The 18,855-nt window shown below is 47.5% G+C and overlaps 1 protein-coding gene across 2 annotated transcripts in view; it reads left to right on the forward strand.

Moving 5' to 3' along the window:
- Positions 1-4,018: 4,018 nt before the first annotated feature.
- The window catches only part of EPHA1 (EPH receptor A1), a 34,226-nt gene continuing 19,389 nt past the window's right edge, over positions 4,019-18,855 (forward strand). The window contains exons 1-2 of one of the 2 annotated variants that reach the window (XM_037387747.1): positions 4,019-4,133; positions 7,473-7,540. Coding sequence is in view for 1 of the 2 variants with exons in the window: in XM_037387746.1 (XP_037243643.1) it covers positions 4,377-4,467; positions 7,473-7,540 (159 nt within the window). In the remaining variant the exon portion in view is untranslated. The other variant, XM_037387746.1, reaches the window with a different exon arrangement.

Genomic DNA, 18,855 nt, shown 5'->3' on the forward strand with positions numbered 1-18,855 from the left:
CATCGCCCCTAAACTGCACTGGTGTCGATGGGTGGGGGGTGCTCTCTGCTCCTGCCACAGCACCGTGAGGCAGCTGGGACCCCCTGGGCTCCACAGCCACTGGACCACCACAGGGAGCAGAACTGGCCTATGAAGGAAAGAGAATTTCCTCAGGTAATTTCTGGGGCAAAGAAAGGTCTTCCTCCTCGTTTTCAAGATGGCACAATAATTTAATTTACCCTGGTCTGCAAGCCCAGTAAGAGCATGGCAGACCATGTGCAAGACAGCTTATCGAGAGACAAGAGCCAGAAAGCCATGGTTCAGCCAACAGTGGAAATAGGCTTCTGTGCCTGGTTAGGTGTCCAGGGCATCAGCAGGTAGAGAAACACCTGGGAGTACCTTGCTGATGAACAGCTCAGTGGAGTTTTATGCAGGGATATGGGCTTCTAGCCCATATCTGTGTCCTTCCCTCTGGTATGCCATCTCTTTTAGGTGAAGAATACATAGGGGAAGCTGCCCTCCCATTTTGACTGGAGCCCTAGTAAGGAGATGTCTATATTCCTGGTGGAAGAAGACATGATGCTTTGTCTACTGGTGACAAACAGAATCAGAAGATCAAGGTGGGAAGGGACTACTGGAGGTCTTCAGCCCAAATACCTACCCACAGCAGGGTTAACATCAAGGCTGTGGCAGGCTGCTCAGGGCCTTGTTCAGGCAAATCCTGTACATCTCCAAGGGTGTTTCTCTCTGGATGTGTGAGGAAGTGTCCCCTGTTTTTACTGGGAATGAGAAAACAGATCTACACTCTGTCCCTATCAGCTTCATCCCTTGCCCTTGTTATTCTTCTCAGGGGGGAACGATAACCAGCTTAACTACTTGTGCAGTCCCTAAGTGAGGGGTGACCACTTTGTGATCAAGAGGAGTCACTTGTGCTCCTTTGTTCGAGTTTAAGGTATCTCTTTAAAATAAAGTCTGGGTTTCTGAATGAAAAAAGTCCATGTAAAAAACTAATTTAACAAACCACTAGATGGTAGGAGTCTATTTTTTGCAGAAAGACTGCCTGCAGTCAGCTGTTTGAAATACTCTAAGATAATTGCTGGTGGAGTAGAGCCAGGAAATTTTCCAAGATAAAAAAGAAAATACTAGAATATTAAACTGTGGTCATGGAAGGGAGAATGAGGGCTGGAGAGAGCACAAACTCTCCACAGGAAATGAAAGATGGGAACAGAGCATCCCCTGAGCTCTACAGAGCTGTCATAGATGTTTTATAGAGCTGTAGAGATGGTGGATAAAGGAAGTTATCAGAGGCCACAGAGCAAGGGCAAGTTCCTCCATTAGACTGAAGTGGGGCTCATTGCAGAATGTGATTGGGGTCCCTGGGAGCACCATACATCTGTGTTACTATAATGCCTTACTGAAAGCCAGTTCAAGATGCACAGATTCAAGTTAATACCAAGGGGATGCTTTGATAGCTTGGGCAGTAATATCAAGCAGGGAACTCCAGACATTATTTCTACATTTGGTTTCATTCATCATCTAGAAGGACACCTAATTAATGGTGAAACTCGCAGCTCTTTCTAAAATGTGAGGAGCAGCACACACAGTAAACAGTTTATAAGAAACATAAGAAGGAGTTCTGTCTGAAGTGCAGTTCAAAAGAAGCACATCCCAGCTCAGCCTTGGGAGTGCCCTTTGACTGTCCCAACAGCACATCAAGACAAAACCTGGTGTACACCCTTCCTCCTCAGTTCCCTCACCACAAGCCCAAGTATCCGTAGGAGGAAAGCCCAGGTGTGTTGTGTAGTGATATTTTCCAGCTAGATACCTAATCTCAGTGATACTTGAAACAGGATACTGGGAAATGGAAGGAGAAAATATGCCCTGCAATTCAGAAATACTCAGAGGGACTAGAAACACAGGATGAGCCTCAACCCAAAGGCATGCTGAGAGTGACTTTAAAAGATGCAGTTATCTTCTTGCCATCAAAAAGCATGCCAGAGATGGGAAGCCACAATAATGAAAAAGCTGTGGAGGTATACATCACAATCATAGAATATGATTATAAAGATAAAGATATTTTTTTAAAGTTATTTCAGATTTTTTTTCCCCACTAGACACTCAGGGAATTAGTTTTGTCCAACTGTTTACAAAGACAAAACCGAACCTTGTGATGCACAAGCAAAAGGATGCTGTCAATGAAACGCTCAGCAGAGCTGAATGAATAATTCATGTGTAGTGCTCCACCGTACTGGTACAGCCTCTGTGTAATTCGCTCTTTTACCCTTTGGATCTGCCTTTTGGTGCAGAGGACACATGGCAAGGTAATGCAGTGGAGCTTTTACAGATATCAGTAAAGTTCCAGGCATTTGGAGGTTTCTACTTGCTTATAGATTTGCTGCAGATCCTGACCTTGCTTTTCTGTTTTGATTGCCATTGCACACATCCTGACTGGGACCTATCGCAGGTGAACTTCAGCCTACAAAATAACAAAGCCATACATATGATTTCTGACCACTGTCACCTGGAATACCCCAACTCCTGACCACCATCAGCCAACACCAACAAGGGAAGAAAAAGAAAGTAGATCTTTTTTTAGGCCATCTTCTCCAAAGCCCTAGTAAATCTGTTCCTGCTGCTCCGAACAGTTTAGATCAAGTGTCCTGACTACCTGCCCACTAATGCAACTGAGCCAGAGCATCCCCAGCTTCTTCACCCCAAGCTCTGGCACTTCTGAGATTCCACAGATGCAAACCTGGGTAGCCCTAAGGAGCTGAATGCAAGGCTGCAACACTGGTTTGGGGTTTGGTTTTGCCTTAGGAAGGATACGGGCGCCTGAGCCGCCCTAGAGCCTTACCCTCCAGCTGCGAATGGTTCTTTCCCACTCCATGTCTGTGTAGGTCTCGCCTGTGTAGCCCCGTCACACAGAAGGTAGCCATGGGCCCATCTGCCCCCTGCTACACCACAGACTGGAGGAGGCACAGGATGGTGCAAGTGAAGGCTAAGACGGACACGTTCCACTAGTGCAAACTCAAGGTGTGGGATGCGGACAAGGAAACCTTGTGCTGGAGCTGCAATGGGAGTTGCTCAAATGTGGGGGAAAGGTGGGCATAAAAATTGGAGGCTTAGCACTGTAGAATGAGAAAAAGCACTTTAGACAGGATTAACGTGGAATAAATTTAAGATATAACTACTCTGAATGACATTAATATTTAAATTATTTGTATTGATGTTTCACTTCATGTGCTACATAAAATTGAAAACTTAGCATTTTAACTATTTGTTCTCAAATTTCTCTTGCCCATGTTTGAGATTCTTGGGGTGGATTTTGGTTTTCCAAGATGTATGGTTCAAGGATCATGGAACTCCCTGAGGGATGCAGGCACCAGGGCCCGCAGGAGCTCTGCGCCCCTGGCCCCTGCTGCTCCAGAGGTGCCAATCGCTTAGGCCTGTGTCCCGGTGAGCCCGGGACATCTCCCAGGGTCGAGATCCCTCAGATTCTTTAGGCAACCTGACAAAGTCCTTCCTCTAGCCTTCCTTGGGGAGGAGGAGAGCAAAAGGAATGCAGCTTCCCAGCAAGCGTGGCAATAATGCTGTCTGTATCTTACAGGGAGGGGTGTGACAGCTGGGCATGGGTGGGAGTAACATCCGTGCTGGCTGGAGGCAGAGCTGCAACAGAAGCGAGTTCTTCCACGTTTCTGTCCCTCGGGAAGGGAGCTCAGAGCCCCGAGGGCTCTGCCCGCACGGGGAGCTCCGGCCCCGCTCCGCGCCCGCGGCTTGGCCGGCGCCGGCGCCGCCGCCCAGGAGCCTCCTGGGAGCAGGGAGCCCTTCTGCCCGACGGGGCGGCCGCGGCTCTGCCGTGCTGTCGCCGCCGGGGGCCGCTGTTCGGGGCGGCCCTGCCAGACACGGGCTGCGGGGCGGCCGCCGCACCGGCGCCAAGCGGGGCGGGCGGCGCTGGTGCGGGGCGGCGCTGCTCCCCGCAGCCCCTGGGGGGGCGGCAGAGCGAGGCCAGCCCCAGCCCCGCCGAACCCCCGGCAGCCCCCGCCGAGCCGCCGGGGCCGGTGGCGAGCGCTGCCCGGGAGGTGGCGACCGGGAGCCTCTTTCGGGACTGGAGCAAAGGTGGAGGGAGGCTCCCGGGAAAACGTGGCTGCTTTAAGGTGGGTTTATTTGCCTGCCAGATGGGAAGTCTGTGCCCAGCCCCTTTAAAACAGGTAAAGGCAGTAAGGCTTCTCCACCCACTCGCCTCGGTCTTTCATCATAAGCGCGGGCCAGGCGGGCGTTGTGCAATGCCCGCGCTCCCGTCGGGCGGCTGCGGCAGCGCTTCATGCAGCGGCCCCGGCTCGCAGGCCTGAGCCGGCAGGGCAGGCAGGGGCTGGCGGCCGGCCCCCTCCCCAGCCAGCATGGAGCCCAGCGCCCGCGGCGGGGCCGGGCTCTCCCTCGGGGTCCTGCTCGTCTGGGCTCTGCTCCCCCTCGAGGTGCCCGGGAAGGAAGGTAAGCTGGGACCGCTGCTGGCTCTGCCCGGGGGCTCGGGCTGGTGGGGGCACCTCTCTGAGGGGCAGGGAACGGGGGTCCCGGGGAGGGCAGGGGGGCGCGGGGGGCCGAGGGCCAGGGGCAAGCCCCCGCTGACCGAGCCCAGGTGCGCCCTCCCAGTCCCTCTCCGCCCCCTCCCAACAGAAGCACTAACGCGGCACATCCGCTGAGCCGCGAGAATTCCGCCTCTGTTTGCCTTAAACACAGGCGTTGCAGTTAACAAGTTTAAACACAAACTTAGAAACTTCCAACACCCCCCCGCCCCGGCAACACCCCCGCAGTTCCCCCCGAAGCCCTCCTGGGATGAACTCTCGTGAGCAGGGGCAGCGGGTGCGAAGCCTGGGGGGCCGGGCGGCCTCGGCGCTGGAAGGCAGAGCTGGGCTTAACAGTTCCCTCTCCCACCTCCTCTTAAGAAGACTCTTGTGCTTCCCTTCTCTGTTCCACTTAGTCCCTTTTATTAGATGTAGTGATCTTTCTTCTTCCATCTTGGCAGTTGCACAGTGGTTATGAAACATCTGGGGAATGGGAATTTTTAAGAGAGGTGAGGAAGAACAAGTCTCTGTTCTGTTCCCCACCTTCTCCTGCAGTTAATTCCTGCCAGAGACTCCTAGTCACTGTTTCGCACAGCGAGAGGTGTTGGGGCTTTTCCAGCCCGAGGACAGCCCTCTCCTTCGGTGCTCTAGGCTCTCCAGCGAGAGGACTGTCACAGCTGGTGGTTCAGCCACGGGCTCGTCTCAGACTCGGCGAGTGCCGACTGCTCTTCTAAAGCATTCTTGACCAGCACGCTTGTGTTGGGGATCCAGCTGCACGGACGCAGCTAGCAGGCATGGTGGAGAAGGCCAGCCTAGGTGAGAAGTAATACAAGGTAGCGCTGGTTTCCGTAGGTGTGCAACCAGTAGTTGGCAGCAACGCTCAGGGACTTCTCTGCCAGCTTCTCCCCTATCTCAGCCATCTCATTTGGGCTGTGCCCGTGACCCACTCTTCCCTAATGTGTCTATCTGGGAACAGCTCATTTCCCCGGCGTCCTCTCTTATCTGAAGTCTTTCTTCTTTTTGGCGGACCTCCTCCCATGGGGCTGGGCAGCCATGTAAGATGCTGAGCAGTGACGCTGTGGACCAAGGAGCTAGTAGCCCCTGACTACTCATACTCCCAGCACTCCTGTAGCCTTGCTGACTCATTCTTCCACTCCTTGGAGAATCCCCGTTGTGGGTTTCACTTTGAGAGGTGCTTCCCGAGAGGGGACTTTGCCTGTTCCCATGGGCCCTTGGCTGTGGAGACAGCGGCTGCCAGTGGTGCAGTGGCATGGCACACTGGTACACAGGCTCCGAGCGGTTCCCGTCCTGGCCGCTTCCATGTTCCTTTTCCCTTGCTCTGCTAGAACTTGTCATGCAACCCCTCTCACTTCCACATCGCTGCTTCAGGCCTGAAGCATGTGGGATAGGTATTATCTGGGTGACAGTTCTGGAAGGACAGGCTGCCTCACCTGAGAGTTTTTGAAGCCAACAATGCAAGAGCAGTATCTTGAGTAGCAAGACTGAGAGCAGAAGGGAAGGGAGTGAGGAGCCTTGTCTGGACAGGGAGTCTGTGGCTAGGAAGGTTTTGCTGTGACCATGCAGCAAACACTGCAAACTTGCAAAACCTGGATTCCTGCTTTTCCCTTCTCCCAGTCCTGAAAGGGTGTTTCAGAGGTGAGAACAGCAGTGCAATCCCTCTTATCTCTGATTCTGGGCCCACAGCCTGCTTCCTCATTCCATAGGACTCTTGCCGATCTGCACTTTACACTCTACTAGTTGTAGTTGGCAGGCAGTATTCGTAAAGCAGTCGATGAGGGGGAGGAAATCTGGTTACTTAAATGCCATTTAAATATCTTTCCCCTCCACCTTTCACCCCCAGATTTTTTTCTGAGATGTTTAGGAATGACCCCTCTGAATATACCCACAGGAATCTAAAAGGGAATCCAAGGAATTTTTCATGTTTTTTACGTTCCCAGCCGGGCTGTGCGAGGTGCACCGAGAGCAGCAGCGTGTGCCGGCAGCACCGCCGGACCCACGGCCAGCACGAAGCCACACATCCAGTGGTGTGACTTATTTCAGCTCCTCTCTCTTCTCCCCGTTCGCCTACAAAGCGATTAGTTTTTAACTCCTCGGATCAAGACCTCAGGGCAAACTCTGATCACAATTTCAAAGGGTTAAAAATGAACATACCACTGATTTTCTGCTTTGTGACATGACTCCAGGAGCCAGGGCTTAATACAGCCAAGTTCAGCAAGAGGTGGCAAGGCTGCACCCGGCAGCCTACGCTCTTGCTGATGGGGCTGGAACACTTGCGGCGGGGAGTGAGTGAACGGATTTCTCTGTGGTGGGCTCAGCAGTCTCAGCAACTGGTGCATCTCATGGCTTACGGGGCTGTGACAGCAGAAAGTCCCTTCCACCACCTCATGCTGCCTCTGCACTTCTCCGATGTGTTCGGAGCACTGAATGGTACCTCTAGGCAACACCGATTGATTATTTTTTTTGTTGGTAATTTGATTGCCTGCCTTTTCATCCATCTTGTCTGCTGCCTTCCTATTCCAAGGAAAGCTGTGTTCGGCTGCTGATGCTGGGTTCCCATCCCAACAGGAGTCAGCCTCCTGCTCCCATTATGGGGCAGCTTTAGGAAGCAGAAAAATTTGTCAGGGTCACATTTTTTTGGATGCGTGTGGGTATTACTCAAGAGGAGGGTGGAAGGGGAGGGGGTCTTATATACAAGGAAAACATTTTAACTCACGGCTGGCTGCACTGTCTTCTATCTTCCCATCCTTTCTGCAGCCGCACTGTTTGAAGGTAGAAGGTCACAAAGGATGTGGGGTTGAGAGAGGAAGCACAGGCTTCATCATCTATGACAAAATAAGGATGAAGCCATTCCATGGGCTGTATGAGTTGGGTCAGTGGTAACTTTTTTTTTTTTCCCCCTCTTCTGGTTTTCAGTGGATCTACTTGACACAAGCACTGCTCAGGGTGAACTGGGCTGGCTTCCAGACCCTCCAGAAGTAGGGGTGAGTATGCACGTTTAAGGAAGGGGAGCCACTGGGAGTGGTAAATGATGGAAAAGCATAATCCAAATTGAAATTTCACCCTGCCTCCCAAAATCAGGCTTCTGCAGCTCCAATCTGTCCTGCACATTGTATACTTCATCAGCCCCTCTTCCTTGCAGCCCCTTCACCTCTGCAGCCTCAGCCGCTAGCCAGCTGTTTGAGGACTGATGCCTCATTGACTTCTAGTAGCTCTTCTGATGCCTATTGCCTTCCAGTAGCTTTCAATGATTAAACATGTCCTTGAAATATATTGTTTCCATGAAGTAATAAAACTTAATGAAGAAAAAGGGAAAAATCAAATAATCACCTAGCTTTTCATTCTCACATGTTGCAGATACTTCTTATGTCTCCTTTTCTGGGCAGGTAGCCATGTCAGAAGTATTTCTGTCTCCCAAGTCTCTCAAGAATTTAGAATCTTTATCTGTTTAAGGTTGTTCTTTTTTTCCTCTTGAGTACTGAACTGAATGATTCGGTTACACATCTCCTAACTCCGCAGCTGGCTGAAGAGGTGATGGTTATCTCATGGGGCAGCCATCTGGCCTGCTGGGGTGGGCTGCAGGGTTCTAGGACTCTATACCCAGCCCTCACGCCATGTTTGGCCCACACAGCTGATAATGGCTGAGGCATTTCCCTTTGTTCTGTGACTGTAAAATTGAGTTGATGGAAGCGCTTCAAAATCTACTCTTGAAATCACTGCTAAATTGGACCCGAAAGGGCAGCTGAGCTCTCAGCTGGTTTCGTACAGGTCAGCTGCTGTGTCTGAGGTGCAGCTGAGCAGCCCCTCTGGCACCGCAGCCTCTGCTCTCCGAGGGGTTTCCTTCGCCGTGGCAAGGCTGTGGGAGTGGTGGGAGGCAGGCACAAAGAAAAGGGAATTCAGGGACGACGCTGCAGGAGTTAGAAGGACATGTGTTAATACATAGTTCCAGTTTCTCATCCATGCACTTATCTTTCTGGCAAGCCCCAAGTTCTCCAATGGAGAAATTGTCTTTACCCTTGCTGCTTACAGACCTGGGTTCAGCCTGTTCCTAACTCATTTTCATACAATGTGCTGTGCCTGGTTTAAATTCACCCCAGCCACCACCTCCTCCTCCTGGGTGAACTAGGGCTAGACAGTGAGGTTCTCCTGCACTGGCATAACTGTACTGGTTTCATTAGTACAGCTGTTTTGGTTATTATTAACCTTACTCAGAAGAGGTGCCCTAGTGAGACATACATGTAGGTCATGCTTTGCCCACTGTTCCCTTTGTTGTCCCCATCAACTGTCTGTGTGGTAATTTTAACCCAATACCAGCCTTCAGGCATGTTCAGGATGAAGTTGCCTCTCAAAGAGAAAAAAACACTGAAAAGTGCATTCTAAAAATAATCTCATAGAAAGAAGACAAAGCCTTTATTAGCAGACATCTGGTTTTTGCACAGGGGGCTCCTGGCAGTGCTAGGAGTTAGCATTCCTTCCTACTTGTGCTACATCTGCTTTTAAAAAATACGTATATTTAAAATATAGTAGTTGTAACTGGGAATTGTAGAAGATGCTGGAAAACATGGCCTGAGAGCAATCTAAACTAACAGATTGGGATGCTGATGACTGGTAAACTAACGGAGGATGAAGCATAGATTCACTGACTTCTGATGAGCTACTTTTTTGCAGGGATTTGTCTAATTACGTCATTTCCCAATAACTGTTAGGTGGAAGGCTGACAAATTGCCACAAGCAAAAAGGGAACAATGGCTGGTTCTCTTGGAATCAGAACTTTGAACAAGTGTTTCTGAAAGCATTCTTCCAAAATGAATAGGTAAATGTGTTCAAGGCCAGGTTGGACGGGTCTGGGAACAATCTGGGCTAGTGGGAGGTGTCCCTACCCATGGCAGGGGATTGGAACTGGGTGGTCTTTGAGGTCCGTTCCAGCCTAAATCATTCAGTGATAATACGTTTGAAAAAGAGCTGTGATTAATTCAGAACATTTTTTGGCACACAAGAGCTAAGATTAATACAGAATAGTCTGAGTAGCTTCTTTAGTAGCAGGCTGGAAACATTGAGCTGTATTGCGTACAGAGCTGAAGGGTGTATTTCATGTAGCAGTGCTACCTGTACCTCACCTGAGGTGCCAGAGCTCTCCCATCAGTGAGCTGGACTGGTGTCAGTATCCTTATCGCACAGAGGAGGAACCTGCTGTGAGGAATTTTCATGCTTTATATGGACACAGTCTCGGAGGCATAGCCCAGAAGAGGCTGGGTAATTCTGTGGAGGCAGGGTTATACCTTTGTTTTCTCCTCACTTTTCAGTAGTGGCAGCCACGTGTGGCTGCTTCTCGGCCAGCTCTGTGTCCAGGACAGGCAGTGCTTCTCTTAACGTGCTCAGCCTCGGCACGCTGAGCTTTGCTCCAGCCGCCTTTGGGCAGCATGGGTCCTTTTGTCTGGACTTCCAGGGCACGCTAAGCGGCATCTTGTCTAAGCTTTTAAGTGAAAGTGTCTGTAGAAGTTTGCTGAAAGGTTTGTGCTAGCTTGCTTTGTAGTAGCTGTTTAGAAAGGATTTCATTCATTTTAGGCTAGTATTGGAAACTAGGCCCTCAGAAAGACAGGCTGTAGTTCCTATAATCACTTGCTTATCTACCTTACCACCCCCACCCTCCATCATCTAACAAATTTCTTGACAACTTTTTTGTCTTTGAAGTTTTGAGACAGCAATACCAGTTGGGCCGGGGAGCTGTTAACAGTACTTGTGATAAGTTCCCATGTTTTAACATATATTAGAGCTAATGACTTTGAAGGTGTCAGGAGTCCAGAATTCATTTGCTCTGACATTTCTTTAAGGCTCCCCGTGCTGTACAAACAACCTGGCTATTTGAACTGATTTCAAAAATCACTGAAACTGACCTAAAAGGACTTTTCAAATCCTATCATGAACAAATTCAGTTACAGTGCAGGGCATGGTAGCGTTGCTGCTTGGTAGCTTGTAAAATAACTGCGTACAAAGTTACTTATCTCTCTTTTGCTTTCAAATATAATTGCATCAGCTTTGAACAGATGGTGATGAGATGTTATGTTATCCTCTTGCATTTTACTTTCGATAGGCTGGCCCTGAGCAGCCCAGCCTGGCTTTGCGGTTAGCCTTGCTGAGCAGGGCTTGGGGACCCAAAGGTCCCTTCCCACCCAACTCGCTCTGTGTTTACCTGACAGTTCTGCGTTGCTTGTTCGCTAGCATTCTGAGCTTGAATTTTTAGACCAGGCACATTTAGACCATTTCATTTCAGCTTTACCTGAAATTTTCCTTTTGTCCACTCTTTCCAATTTCCTTTTTGTGTATGTGAATAGTATTTGCACAATCCAGTCACACTTTCACAAGTACACGTGACTACTTAAGCTTCTAGCCGTTTGTGCTGTAGGGTGCCATGCACTGGGCATCCCAATAGGACTTTCTGTCTCTGTGCTGTTGAATGGATTGTAAATTAAACACACTTTATTATTTTTAGGCTGGTACATTTTCTTGGGAGGCATGCTTTCATCAGTTCTACAGCTGTCTTTGCTTGTAAAAGAGTCCTTCTTCACACTAACCTTGTTTTTAAATTAGATATCTGTTATTTCAGGAATTGCATGAACCCTGCTGCTGCCACTAAGTGCCAGATTGTTTCATATTTATTGCATATGAAGGGTTCAGTGGTGCTCAGTTCTCAACTGGTAGCTGGTTTATGGAGCTTATTTTTCCCAAACTATATTTCTGCATACATCATAGTTTTATTAAAGCTTCCAGATGATTTTCTTAGTCTCCTTTCTAGGCTGCTGTTGTTCTCAATCTCCTGTGCATGGTGAGGTGGAGGACATAATTTGTTTTCTGCGTATTCCATACTCTTGCTTGCTTCCACACATACTTCAAAGTGATGCTATTGGTTTCAAACTTTCTGCGGGGCCTCTCAGTGTGCATAGCACCTTATCTGCTCGACTTTTCCAAATTCTACCTTCGCACAGGACTACCGGTGTGCATTTAATCCCAGTGACCTAACGTATCCCAGAGGCTATTCATAAATATCCACTAACTGCAACTACTGTGGTTCCAAAAACACTTGAAAAACTTTGGCAATGATGTAATTCTTGTGCATTTCTGCACCCCATGTTTCACAGGGGTCTGATTATGAATGTAGCAGCTGCCAAAGTCATGTGAATTCAATGTCAGTAAGCCAGTGCTCTGATTTATTTTCATTTTTGACACTGATGTTTTCCTATTAAACCCCAGGCATAGTAAAAATTCTACACTGCTCAATTACTTTCTTTAGGGAATAGACTAGATCAAGTACCTGTGACCCATCAGCAACTTTTTTATCAGTGACCACATGTCAGTGCTTACACAACTTCTGATTCTAGCAAGGCAAGGCTGTGTTCCACTGAAGTGAGAGGTCCCAGACGTTGATAACAGCTGATGGCTGGTTTCTGTTTTCCACCACTTCTGCTTAGGCAGATAGGCTTGGTCATGAAGGAAATAGTGTTGTGGGCCATGCAGCCTTCAACCTGCAAGTGATCACAGCACAGCGCTCCAATGTCATTTAACCTGGGCAGTTCACTTAACTAGACTTCTTGGTGTCTTCCTCAGATAGTCTTACCTGGAGCGAGCCAGCTTTTTGTAGCATCTGAAGGTGGTGTCAAAAATGGCCACCAGAAATGCTATTATGTGCATCTCTTCCCACAGCTGTTGCCCATGCATGTCCTTTAAGACCTAATTCAAAGTGATGCCATCGTGTCTGTCCCTGGAATAGAGTAGCTGTATAGACCTCAGGCTGCTCTCATAGGGGCTTAGCCCCCATAGGAACAGCATTTGTGTAAGGGGCAAATGCTTAGAAAGTCAGCTAACTGGGAATGGGAACAGCCCTGGCTTCAGCATCATATCCTGACATGCCCTGCTGCTGTTGATGATATTCTGTTAAGTGAGAATTAGTTATTTTGTGTAGATTTGGGAGAGAAGGAAAAAAAATGTTATGTGTATCCAGATATACTTGACTCAGAGGGGTAAGACGGGGGGAGTAAAAAAAGTGAGGCGAGAGGAAGTAAAGTGGAGACTAATAGCTGTACCATAGGACAGGCTGCGTGAGCCACCAGCCAGGTAGCTGAGGATGAAGTCACTGCCACAGACCCAAGCAGCAGTCTTGGCTAGAGCACTCAGCATTGCAAACCAAAGGGCAGAAAAGACCTGAGAAAGAAAATGTTCTGAGCCAGAGCGAAGATGCTGTGCAGACATGACATTCATCGCTGGCTGCTCAGGCATCAGGTGATGACAGCAGTGTTGCCTAGCAGCTTCAGGAAGATGATTCACCCTTTTATCGCTGTTGAATGAGAGTGGACAAGGTTCACTTAACTTCCTCATGTCAACACAAAAGCACCACAAGTCAGCTGGAGCTCTAGATGAGTCTGCCTATAGCATGGTCCTCCAAGAAGACTGACAGGCTATTAAAATGAAAACAAAACAACTTTTATTATAATACCAACCAAAATGCTGGTAAGTTTGCAGGCAGGCAGGTTAGAAAGGAAAGGCTTTGTATCTTTTGTTGCCTGCTGTGTCCCTGCTGGATGGACCTATGCTTTGAAGTGTGATTCTTACCATCTGGGAGGCAGAGATGCAGAAAAATGCGCCCATCTCATCTTGGAAGCTCATTTCTGTTGCTTCTAAGGCCTAGTTCCTTGCTTCTCTAGGCTTGACCTGGAGCCTGGCAGTTCCTCACTGTGACTTTAATGCTGCCATCTCCTGCAGCTTCTTTTCTTTAGGCAGGTTTGATCACCTTAAAGAAAAGGCACAGTTACCCTGTCTGGGATTGCACTTTAAAAGGAACCTATACAAACAGCAAGCATTGCCTGTCACCATCAGACTCATTTCCCAGGTTCTCCATAAATACTGGAAGTATATTTGACACACCATACAAAACCGTAACTCACACCATACAAAACTCTTTGCCTTGGAGGAAAAAAAAATCACTTCCATTTCAATGGATCCTATGCAATGTACAATGTAGTGCAAAGCCAACACGAGAGTTAGCCTTTTCTTTATCGGTAATACGACTTTAGCCACGAGTTCTGAACTCTTAAGATGCACCCTCTGATTTTCCACTCCTGTCCTTTTTGTAGTCACTGATACTGTTAGTGGGTGTTAGCAAAACTGGTATATATGAAACCAGCATTCCAAAGTGGCTGGGTGAAATGCTGGACTAGAGCAGCAGCATCCCTCACCGAGCAGCATCTGCTGTCACCAGCCCTGTTTTCGTGCAAGACTTTAATGTGGTCAGACGGTTTGGGGAATGAGCAGACAGCAGAACCTGGGTCTGATAAACAGGTTCCATAATCGGTGCGCTGGAGCTCTGTGGCTCACGTTAGCACCTTATCTTTCCATAAGAGCCTGAGTACAAGGTAAATGGGAAGGAGATGAGTGGGATGGAGACCTGCGTGCTAGTGCCCTAAAGGGCAAGTAATTACATAATGAAGTTGTGAAGTTGCTCCTCCCTGGAAATAATCGATGGATCATTGTGGGGAAAAAAAACATATCCTCCCACCCAGAAAGATACTGTAGACAAGTAAACATCACTTCTGCATTCAGTGGTGTCAAAGACTCTGTGATGATGGGATGAAATCAGACTTCCCTGGCCATTGCCAAATGATCAAAGAAATAAACACAGACTCTGCTCTTCTCAGATTTAATGTTATAGGACTTATGAAGTTAAATGTCTCTATGTCACCACACTTCTATCGTCATCTGAATTGTCCTCCACAACAGCAAAAGGACTTGCGAGAGTACTGGTAAAATTTGAGTGCAGGCTCACAGAAACTTCGGGACACTGCCAGGCACCACTGTGGTGCTGCTGGCTTTGGCTGCCTGGGGTCTGGGGTCTGGCTTTGCCTGCTGACGGGTTCGTGCAGATGCATTTGAACTGAAGAGCTGTTCATCCTATCACCGCAGGTACCACCAAGGTGCCTTGATTGTCACAGCCTTTCCTCGAGGCACTATGCTGGGAACGCAGTACTGCCGCGCCTGCCATGCGAGCTGCCTGCAGCTCTGAGTCTGCTCTGGGAAGGGGCTGGGTGGCGGTCCCACGCGGATGCTGCTGCACACAGGGCAAAGAGACTCCACAGGCCAAAGTGCTGCCAGGGGAAAGAGACAGAAAGCATTCAGCGGAGCATGTTCCATGAGGTGGCTTCAGGCTTGGCACGCTAGTGATGTACTGTTGCTGAAAAAATCTGCTGGTTTGGGGCCCTGTGATTTTTCTTCAGGAAGAGATTTCATGGTTTAAAATAGCACTCTGAATTCTGTTGCAAATTAGATGGGAAAGAGATATGCTGGCTAAGCCCCAAGTGTGCTGTAGCTGGCTGGAGTAGTTGGTGCAACTCTCTCACCCAAATCAAATGTTTGACCCAAAAGTCAAACAATTTATTGTTTTTCATTATATAGAAGTCCTAACTTTTCCAGCGGAGACATGCATCTTAAGTTTAGTAACTTTAAGCCTATTGGCAAGATGCTTGCCTTGCGGTTGCCTTCTGTAAGTCTCGTAGAAGTATCACGGTGCCTTTCCCCAGGGGTGTGCAGGCCACAGACTGGAAGCCACCGTGCTAAGCTAATGCGAAAACAAATGAAATATAGGTTACAGCCAGCAGCCTCTTATCTGAAAGGAGACGGGGCAAGTTCCTGGCAGGCTGGAGATGGAGACAGCATTACTGTTGTGAGCCACAAGCTCTTTTTACTCCAGTCTGAGCCTCAGGATGTGCAATACTGTCACAGCCTGCTGCCTCTGTCACTGGCAGCCTACCTCTTTATTAGCAAGGATGAGGCTTGTATTCGTCATCATAAAAGGTTTGTTGGGTTTTATTTCCACATAAAAAACCCTAAAACCAAAGGAGATCACTTTACTGACACCTGCAGAGCCTGAGACAGTAACTCCAAGAAGACCTACAAACTGCCTCTGTTTCTGTCTTATACCTTATGGCAGATCCTAGGAAGAGCAGACCACAGATGGATGGAGGAGTCACAGGCTGTCCTAGATGGGCTCCTTGATGCAGGCGTAACCCAGAGAAGGCTCATTTATAGAAAAAACAGAGTAAACCTTCCTTAGGCTTCAGAGCTTCAAACTGTGTAATCAATTCAGATTTGATGAAGGCAGATATTAAAAGGCATGTACCTTATCTTACCTTTGGTTTTTTACTCACATAGCAGACCAAACCAATACTGTTTACTACCAGATATCTCCTGGTGTCCTTCCAGACTGTTGTTCAAGTCATTCTGAACTGCCTTCATAAAGACAGCTTGCCTCCACTACTGCTTTCTTTGTACTGAATCCAACCTAGCAATGGGAGGAAAGTTGCCATCCTTTTCCCTGAACTTGCAGTGCTCTGAGGTTATTGAGGTAGTACTTTTGCTTTGAGGCTGCCATTCACTTCACACTAATTGCTGTACTGAAATTTTGCTCCGTATTATACCACCACACCAAGACTTTCAAGAACAAATCTCTGGAACTAAGTGCCTGTGTTAGTATACAGGTTCCCAAGAAGTCCAGAACACCCTTTTGTTCTCAAATCCAATGGCTACATCCTGAGACTTCTCAGAATTCAAGCTACTAATTTATGGTATTCTGCTGAATGCAGTGGCTTTTGTTTTCTTAGCAACTTCTTAAGAATTCTAAAAGGTTTTAGAAGTTAAAAGACTAGTTTAAAGACAGTTAACAAACTTAAAAAAGAATTTAAATCTAAAAGATTTTAAAAGGAGTTTTACAGTATAAAATTTAAATAATTTAAGAAGTCCTTAGATTGCTTGGAGCAGGGAATTGGACTAGAGGATCTCCAAGGGTCCTTTCCAACCTGAGTTTTTCTAAGGTTCTGAATCTCACGAGAAAGTTTTCTATAGCAACGTAAAACCACAGTTCACTTGCTGCTCAAATGAGGAAGTCTGACTTGCACTGTCCCCCACTTCTGGAAGAACGTTTCCCATCTTACAGCCAGACTGATGACTGGAGTAAGGATGCGGTGTCTGGAATGAAATGGGTAGAAAGTTACATTATCAAAGGAGGTTGATTCAATGTCATTGGCAGACAAACTGGAGAGCCAAGTAATTAATATTGATTGAGCCAGACTTTACCACACGTTTATTAAGAACATTACATTAAGAATCAGAGGCATACATTTTGATTTTGCAGCAGATTCTTTGAGGACGTGAGACAGTTGCCTAGCAACTCCTGGCCTCATCACCCTTTCATTAAGTGTTGTATGTAACAGTTTTTCCTCTACTACTTTGAATTTAAAAGCTTCACTGAATAATGAAGTCACAAGCATGTTTAACAATAGTTCTGTATTGTTAGCATAAATAATATCCTCATTTTACTTCCTTTACCCATTCACAGCAGAGTCTAGAAAAACAAAGTCTGACTCCCTTGTTATTTCTTTGCACCGCACTGCATATGAAACGGCACACTAGTCAGTGCTGAGCATCTTTGCCCTGAAGAGCTCAGTCTGGAAGAAACTGAGCTAAGAAATACAGGAGTTAGCAGTTGGATTTTTTTCCAGCAGTAGAGTTTAAAGGAATTTTTTTCTGCTAGAGTTGTCAGTATTGAAAATGAAACTTTGGTCCTGGATCACTTAAGTTCTAGAAATGGTAGATTCAGGTCATGCATCACAACAGCTCATGTCTTTTGGTGAGACATGCAAAAATCACTTTCTGGTGGTGCTCGTCTGTGGAACTGCCTTAGGATAAACTGCTAATGTAAACTTGTCTAACCCTCGGCCTTTAAATGCAATTACGCCTTTCCCATCAGGTCGGCGGAGGCAGACACTCATGGAAAAATGCTTCTAAAAGCCAGTCCTAACACTGGCAGCTTCTTACAAAAGCCACTGTGCTCTTACTGTCCTTTCTAACTTCTTTTCTTCCATTTCAATATGCTTCAGGATGTGTTGTGAATTCAGCTCTGTAGCATTTTCAAGATTTTCAATGAAATAGTGCAGGAGGTGATTAAGCGATTGCCCCTTCTGGTTGAACAGCCAGGATTGATCAGTCCGTTTCTCTCTCTTGCCATCCTAAGTCCTCTGACCTCCAGTAAGTGAAATAGGTGTAAATCCTGTGTAGTGCAGGTATATGCCAGCTGGCTCAGATTAAAAGGGTGGGGTAACACTGGGGATTAATTACATGGAGAAAAAGGAAACAAGTGTTCTTGGTAGTGTTCGGAGTGGGGCTGTGCAGGAGGTGTGCTCCAAGTCATGGCACCAAAGCAGAGCCTCCTTTGGCGCTCCCTGGGTCCATCTCTTGTATTCCCCTGGCGGAGACCTGGCCGCGGGGGCTCAGGCGCTGGAGAGAGGCTGCAGGCTGTGCTGTGAGCACGGGAGGTGCCGCTGGAGAAGTGTATGAATCTCATGCTCAGCCCATGGGACTTGACAAGCCTAGAGCAATATAAAGACCAAGGCCTTGTTTAAATTGCATCTTAACCTGGGGTGTGATTTAAAACCAAGATGCTTAAACTTGTGCCAATACGTACGTGGGCACTTCTTTCAATTTAATTTGATTAAATATTTAAAGCATAATGAGAAAGGTAGTCTTAGCATGGGAGGAAAAAGGAACTAAGTTATTTTCCCTGTGGATGAAACCTTGTTTTCCAAGTTTTCAGTTCTCATGTGTGACTTAACTGAAAAGCGAATACTCTGCATTGTGTACCTGACCTGTGGTGAGGAAACAAAACTAGAAACAGAAAATTCAGCAAAAGCCTCTGTTAAAATATGTATCAGACCATATTGGATTCATACAAATAGTATCAGTGAGGCCATCTAACCAGCTGGGCCCGTGTCCTCCTCTCAGCCATTATTTGCCTGCGGAAGAAGCAGAACCCAGTATGAAGTCAGGAAAATCAACTGAATTTTAATAGTTAAATTAGGGTTTGCAAAATACCACACTTAAAGAAGCACAAACTCCAAATTAATGGGCACTTGCTCTAGCACAGTCCTGCTGCAGCTGACCTTCCCATTGTGCTGGGCCATCTGTTCTCTTGGCCCAAAGTGCCGTGCGTTATTTCCAGGGGCAGACAATCGTCCTGAGCTGGTATGTCTTACCATACCCTTCGAAGGTAAATGGTGGCAGAGGGAAGTGGCCGATACATGGCATGGTATTTGTCTTTGTCTCAATCTAAGATAAGGCAGTGTATGAAAGAAATAACTTGGGACCAAGGTGGGATGAAGGGGATGTGCAAGAGCCCGTGGTTCCCTTCAATTTGGCTTAAGTCAGATCCCAATTACAGTATCCTCATTGCTCCCTGCGTAAAGAGTTTAGGCAGCTGTGG

The sequence above is a fragment of the Falco rusticolus genome, chromosome 5 (assembly GCF_015220075.1).
Source record: "Falco rusticolus isolate bFalRus1 chromosome 5, bFalRus1.pri, whole genome shotgun sequence".
Taxonomy (NCBI): Eukaryota; Metazoa; Chordata; class Aves; order Falconiformes; family Falconidae; genus Falco; species Falco rusticolus.